The sequence below is a fragment of the Lotus japonicus genome, chromosome 1 (genome assembly GCF_012489685.1).
Source record: "Lotus japonicus ecotype B-129 chromosome 1, LjGifu_v1.2".
In the NCBI taxonomy this organism is placed as follows: domain Eukaryota; kingdom Viridiplantae; phylum Streptophyta; class Magnoliopsida; order Fabales; family Fabaceae; genus Lotus; species Lotus japonicus.
In genome coordinates, this window is record NC_080041.1 from 20,554,151 (window position 1) to 20,561,924 (window position 7,774).

A 7,774-nucleotide genomic window follows, 5' to 3' on the forward strand; every position below is an offset into this window, starting at 1 on the left:
CCAGTAGTGATGCCAACAAGCGTTTTGCCCGCTAATGTCTATGTTTGATAAAGCCAGGCCATCGTGATTCTATTTACAAATCCAAAAAAACAAACATGAATAATGGTTAAATGAAGTAAGCCATTGTTTTCTATACCTTTCCCATTCTCATCAGTGTCACAGAAAGAAACAAAGCATCGCAGTTATATATTCATTTTATTTTTTATTAGAGGGAGAAAGTTACTTTGCATACAGAAATAGAAACGAGAAAATAATTGATTTCAAGTTCACAAGTAAGTGACATGAATGAAATAGGACATCTTAGTATTTGGACTAACCAACATAACATGTAAGAGACATTGATTGTCACAATCCATGTCCCTAACATGACAAGCCTCTGAGGCTCTGACACTGTCATTTCAACTTCTGGCAAACCAAACTGTTACAATGTGTGTATATATACATACAGGTCTTTCTTAACATGGATGCAACACAGAAGGAAAAGGGAACAGGAATGAAAATGCACGTCTTAACTTTCATTAGCCCCTCCAGTTATCTTTCAATTTCCTTAACTCTCCTAAAGCTTCAACAGGTGACTTGAAGCCCACCTTCTCCTGCAAACATTAGACTTGTTAACTTTATTTTTATCAAACAAAAATTGAGAAACTAGCACAAATTGCAGGTTCCTTTTCTGATTAAATATGTAAGAATTTTGTTTATATAAAGCACCAACACTACTGAGGGCATTACTAAAGTATCTACTTTATTCCTCCTTCCCATTGATAAGAAATTATCTATCTGTTTTACACTTTTAAGAGGGTTGGAGAGGTGACAAACCTGGATCTCAGGTAAATCAATCCTCATAAATGGATTGGTCTCCAACTCTTCCTCAATGGTAGAGGGAATTGTCGGCTGGCCAGCTTGCCGCTGATTCTGAGCCCAGGTTAATTTTTGCTGTGTCTTCAAATTGCCCGGCTCAATTGTCAGAGCAAATTGCAAGTTCTTCACCGAGTACTGCAAAAACAGAAACTCAAAATCTTAAAGGTGGTTAATGATATATAAGTCACAGTATGTACTAAATAAGCCACTAAGGATATAAGTTTTTACTAGGCCAAGTAGGTAAAGAGTCTAGAATTTATCGTTCCCTCACTCTGTATGTTCTCTATGCCTTAAAGCTGCATTATTAATTTAACCTAAGTTATAAATCTTGTACTTTAAGCATAAGTGCACAGCCAATTTTGCACAAATGCGCTTCTTATGAACAATCGATAAGGAATACCTAAAGCTATTCACTCCTTCTCAATCCCAAATCATAACTTTGGAACTGGCATCTCAATATCAATTGCATCTTTTTTCACCAAAACAAAAGGTACGTTATAAAAATGAAGGATCAATGAATTGTTCTTGCTCAATGGTTGCTGTAACATAATTCTAGCTCTTTGCCAGAAATTTAACTTTCCATTCTAGGAACATTAGTAGACGTCTGTCAAAACAAAAGTTTAGGAAACAGCATTCATGAATACTTAATGACAAGTGCCAATATGTTCCCAACTTCTTGCTCCCATATATTCATCTGACGACTCTGTGCAACACTAATTAATTGGAAATATAAGCCCAGCATTTCCCAGTTATTACATAAATTTTGCATGCAAGCACTGGTCCAAGATGCTTGCTTTGGACTTTTTTACAACTTCACAACCACTAACATCATCAAGAAGTTCACAGATTTTGTGGGTTGACCCAAGATGCTAAAATAATTTGAGGAGCATGCAAAATATCTTCACAGCCAATCAAGATTTATATCCTCAATAACAGTAGAATGAACTCGAACTCCAATATATATTTGCATCATTTTTCATTTCAGCTATCTCCATTAATTAGAATATGTACCAGAAAAAAATATCCATCAACTAACTGTTGAAACAGTTTAGTGGATCAATCAATTCATCACTTCGAAGTATAAGAAGATCAAAGATCGAAGACATTCCCAATAATCATTTAATACTCATGTATTGTTTACCTCATGGCCACAGTAAACTCGAGTTGGCTTTGGTAAGGAACCTAATGTTACACAGAGTGACTGATACATCTGTTCTGCGGTTCCTTCGAAAAATTTCCCACAGCTAGCAATAAACTGTAAAAAGAAACAATAAAAATAAATCCAAATATTTAAAAGCAAGACCTCTTCAATAATCAAAATTCATAGACATGAAAGCTTTCAAACAGAGAGAACAAGAGCAAAATATAAATCATATATCATGACTTCAAGCACTTGGTTCTGCTTTAAGTTTAATATGTGCATTAGAAAGAACTACATTTTTCAGACATGTTTCATGAGAATTCATTAAAATAAAAAAATATTGATAATCTTACCAATGTATCTCCTGTAAAAACAGCTGGATCCTCATCCTCTTTGCCAGTAACATAATAACTTATGTGACCTTTGGTGTGGCTGAGCAAGTCAGGGAAATAGGTTAGTTAAGAAGAGAGATTAAGTCTCCGGAGAAAAGGTGAAAGGGAGGTCAAACCACTACAGAAAATAAAAAGCACCAAGCAATACTAGAAGATTAAGGATTATTAACAAGTAAAACTGATAAAGCACCCAACAAAATTAGTTATATCACCTAATAAGGCCAATAAAGCAAGGCGATGCGTCCTTGGTATCATACCACACAACTTCGTGATATTATTAGTTTAAAACTTGGCTTAATTGCATTTTTGGTCCCTGACATTTATAAAAGCCACGATTTTGGTCCCTCACCTAATTTAATTACAAAAATCATCCCTCACCTAACACTCTGTGAACAAAGTTGGTCCCACCGTCAATTTTTTAACGGAAGAAGCTTATGTGGTGTTTGAAAACTTAGGTGGAAGTGCCACTGGAGAGAGGGAGGCACATGCCTCTACATCTCAGAGGAAAAAACAACAAAAAAACTCAGAGGAATAGGACACAACCTCAATCCCAGCGTTCCAACAACTAGGCCTCCCAACAGCAAAGCTTCACTATGAGATAAAAAAAACAGCCGAGAGGAGAGGAAAAATCGATTGCGTTGTTCACGAAGTGTTAGGTGAGGGACGATTTTTGTAATTAAATTAGGTGAGGGACCAAAATCGTGGCTTTTGTAAATGTCAGGGACCAAAGTTGCAATTAAGCCTTAAAACTTTTATATCACATAAGCAGGGTTAAAATCTTCTCTCGAAAGATGAGAATAATTGACCAAACAAGTTCAGAAAACAGTACACAATTAATTCTTCAATGCAAAATTTCCTGGGTCAGATAAGCACATTGCCAAAGTCATAGCTCCCTTAGTAAAAGGCTTGCATAATATTCACCCTGACCTGATTACTTACAATTCTCAGCATTCAATTATTATGCTTGGCAGTTAGCAAGTTGATGACATTTCCATATATCTCCCAGCATTTCACTATATTGGTAGACAAACATTAGTTATACTATTTCTTTCTTGTTTATATTTTGCTGTTTGCAGAGTAGACTATTTGTTATTTCATTTGAAATGAAGGGATGATCCAAACAATTACAACCTCAGTCTACAACAGCACAGGTTACAATCTCTCCATTTTTGACAAGGGGAAAAGGATACCACCAACAATCTTAATAAGTTGAGTTACCATACCAAGGTGTATGAAGGGCCAATATGCTAATATCAGCTCCCAAAGACACCTTATCACCATTTTCAACTTTATCAGTGCAACCCTTCACCTTATCAATCGAACCACCATAGACCTTGATTCCAGGCACCAATTCCTTTATCTTCTCATTTCCACCAGCATGATCCCTGTCACATAATCATACAAAAATCACAAACTTTTCTATTCACTTTCCCTCAAAACTCCAAAAATCACATAAAATACAATTTTAAAGGACACAAAATACCAAAAAAGAGAAAAGCAGTGGACATTTACTTCAATAAACAAAAGTACTACTAGTTAAAATACTTAGTACCCATTTGGATGCAACCCGAAGATTACTTATTGGAACTTATCTAGTATCATTTCTAGTACATAAGCTTCAATAAGCAGTAGCACATATCCAAACAGACTCTTAGTGCCTGTTTGGATTACCATTTTAGTTCAAAATAATTACATTTGGGTGTGAAATCCATTTTGTTTAAACTTTAAAGTAAGTTTACATGTTTAGACTAAATTTAAGTTTAAGACAAGTTAAGATTTTTTTTAATTTCCCATTATGAAAAATCATTCTAAATGTGAAACTCACAAAAATATCTACTTCTTCACCTCAAAAGTAATCATATCCTATATTGTCCCAATAAAAAAAATCCATTTTTCAAACAAGAATTGATTTTCTCAAACTCAATTCAAGGAAGCTTATTTTCACCAAACACAAGTTTACCAAGCTTAAATTTACAAACTACGAGAGAAACGGATTAGATTCATTACCAGTGATGGTGGGTGGTGAGGACGAGTTTGAGAGTGAGCCCATGCAAATTGGCAGCTTCAAGAACCTTCTCCGGTTCGACCGGGTCCACCACCGCGGCTTCTTTGGTGCTCTCGTCTTCGATCCTGCAATGGAAATTGACAGATTGATTCAGAGATTGGGGGAAATTGGGGGAAATTTGGAATGTGAATGAGAGAATTAGGGTTTGTTGGTTACAAATAGGAATAGTTATCTTCGAGACAAGGAATGTGATAGATTTTCATGATTCTCTTCGCTTCCTAATTCACTATGAATGTGATGTTGTGACTTGTGAGACCACTTTGCACTCTTCAATGAATATAATGCGAGTGTGGCTTTTTTTTCCTCACTTGTGCACTTTGACTATTTGCATTATGTGGTGACCACTTCAAATCCGAACTTTTTAAAACTTTTCTTTCAACTTTCTTATACAACAAGTCTCCCTCTCTTGTTGTGCACTTCTATACACTTAGTTCTGTTTCCTTTCACAGTACAACTATCTACTCTTTTCCTCAATCTAATTTACATTATGATATCTGCTCTCCGACATGCACTAATCTATGATGTCTGCTCTCCGACATACACTCATCCCTGACATCTTCTATTCGATATACACTAATCTCTGACATCTTCACTCCGTGCTTTTCTACTCACCGACAACTACCATGGCTCAATAGCTTCGGCATGACTCGAACTTGACTCTTCCCAAGCCCACCTTAAGCCTGTACCTGAAAAATAAGCGGGAGGGAGTGAGCTACCAACATGGGTGATAAATAGGTTTATGCCATGAGTCCCATTTGGACTATCGGGCTATCAGTTATTCCACGATCACTAGCAAGCACATACACAAAAATCATCAGCCAATCAATCAACATATAATCAATCACAAATTAGATGCAACTAGTGTTTTTACCCGTGCGCTGCACGGCGAAAAACGGTTATGAATTTCTTACATTAATAATAGCATCGTTTAGAAAATGAAAATAAAAACTTAAGATTTGAACAACAACAAATTTTTTTTATTGAACATAAAATACAATTGAACCAAATGAAACAAACAATTTAAATAAAATCTCTATTGAATCCAACAAAAGACCAATATTACAACAGTATAAATCAGCAATAAAAAAGGCTCAATTACACCACTAGACTTGTTGCTTGTTCTCCCTCATTGAATTCAAATCCATTGTACCTGTAACAATTTGGAAAATGATTAATAAAGAGAAAGAAAAAAACTGTATGCTAATTACGATGCGCATGATACAAAGAATTATAAAATCTAAGATAAAAATTTTAATCAATCATATGTTATGGAATACTTCTTCGTACACGACATTCCGAGCGCTACTCCTTTATCATCCACAATAAGCATCGTCAGCAATTTTGGTATGCTAAATCCAGCTACACTGTATTCATGCATCATACATTCTATTTTCTAGGGTAACTTTAAAAACAAAATATGGACAGAATCCGCTCGATCTTCAATTCCAACATATTTTTTTATGAAAAGGGTGATTCTTCGAAATCTTTACTGTCTATACCACTTCCAAACTCATGGTGTAAGATCAAATTTTGATCTAGTAGTACAACTCATGTTTTGATGATTACAAGTTAACCTTTTGATATGAACAATTGTGGTACTCTAACGTGTTTTTCTGAGTGTGCTATTTCCAGGCTCTGACCTTGACTCAATCTCACACAAATCAGAAGAACTGTGTATAAAGGGTAACCCAAGCAACGCTTTCGCATTCACCATGTTTAGTATGAACAGTGGAAAAGCTTCAGAAGATCTGAAGCTATACAAACTCTGATGAGGACTCAGTCGCTAGAAGCTCTGAAGATCCAGAAGTTCTGACAACCAAGAAACACTGAAGGTTCAGATGTTCTGATGGTGTAGAAGACTCTGAAGATCCAGAAGCTGAATAGTGGAAACTCTGAAGTCCAGAAGCAAGAAACTCTGAAGGCCATGTTCTTCCCTCTAAGTTCAGAATCAGAAGATACAATGGTCAGAGGATCTGTGTTTTCCCTCTGACTCTGATCAACCGGCTTCACAAGTTCCAATACGAAGCATTCCTCTGATCAGAAGTCTCCTAGGTTAAAAGGTCAAGTCGCTATCCAAGTACAAAAGCAAGTGTACCTTCCTGACGACCTACCTAACGTTCTCAGCCACAGCAGAAGCTGGATTTTCCAGAACTGCCCTCCAACGGTAGCATTTCCCATGCAACGCTCAACCCTAATCCTTGGAGTATATATAGAGGCTGAAGATTGAAAGAAGGGCTACAGAAAAACATAATAGAATACTAGAAGCAACACACGCGCAAGATATTCAAAATTTTCTAAAGCTTTCTTTCATCTGAAATTCATAGTGTTTACTATCAGCTTTTTAGAAGCAAATCTCTTGTAAACATTTCTTTGATAAACAGTTTGTTTAGTTCCTTTAGGAGATCAAGGTTGATCGGATCCTAGAGAAGACTAAGAGAGTGAATCTTAGTGTGAGCTAAGTCAGTGTAATTGTTAGTCACTTGTAGGTTTCAAGTGCAGTTGTAACTCTTACCTGATTAGTGGATTGCCTTCATTCTAAGAAGGAAGAAATCACCTTAACGGGTGGACTGGAGTAGCTTGAGTGATTTATCAAGTGAACCAGGATAAAATCCTTGTGTGCTTTTCTATCTCTATCTTTTGCACTTAGTTCTCGAAAAGATTTGTTAAAATATTTAAGGTGGTAGTTTTGTTCTGAAAACGTTATTCAAACCCCCCCTTTCTACCGTTTTTCATACCTTCAATTGGTATCAGAGCGCAAGTTCTGATTACCACACCTAACAGTGTTCAGTGATCCGGGCCGGTGTGAAAAACAATGGCTGCCACCACCAGTGAAACTCAAAGAGATGGTTACAACGCAAAGCCTCCTACGTTCGATGGTCAAAGGTTCGAATATTGGAAAGATAGACTGGAAAGTTTCTTTCTGGGTTTCGATGCAGATCTCTGGGATATTATTGTGGATGGCTATGAGCGTCCAGTTGATGCAGATGGCAAGAAGATCCCAAGGTCAGAGATGACTGCAGATCAAAAGAAGCTGTACTCACAACATCACAAAGCAAGAGCAATTCTTCTAAGTGCTATTTCCTATGAGGAGTACCAGAAGATTACAGATCGTGAGTTTGCTAAAGGCATCTTTGATTCTCTGAAGATGTCTCATGAAGGAAACAAGAAAGTCAAAGAATCAAAGGCATTGTCTTTGATCCAAAAGTATGAATCCTTCATCATGGAGCCAAATGAGTCCATTGAAGAAATGTTCTCCAGATTTCAACTGCTTGTAGCTGGCATACGTCCTCTCAACAAGAGCTACACAACAAAAGATCA

General features: G+C 36.5%; 1 protein-coding gene across 1 annotated transcript; it reads right to left on the bottom strand.

The window, feature by feature from the left end:
• Positions 1-237: 237 nt before the first annotated feature.
• LOC130734071 (hydroxyacylglutathione hydrolase cytoplasmic) lies at positions 238-4,779 on the bottom strand. Its single transcript, XM_057586369.1, has 7 exons — positions 4,613-4,779; positions 4,399-4,521; positions 3,615-3,776; positions 2,353-2,431; positions 2,000-2,113; positions 817-993; positions 238-593 (listed from the first exon to the last, which is right to left on the bottom strand). The coding sequence occupies exons 1-7, from the start codon at positions 4,657-4,659 to the stop codon at positions 519-521; spliced, it is 777 nt and encodes a 258-aa protein (XP_057442352.1). The 5' UTR covers positions 4,660-4,779; the 3' UTR covers positions 238-518.
• Between the last annotated feature and the right edge of the window lie 2,995 nt (positions 4,780-7,774).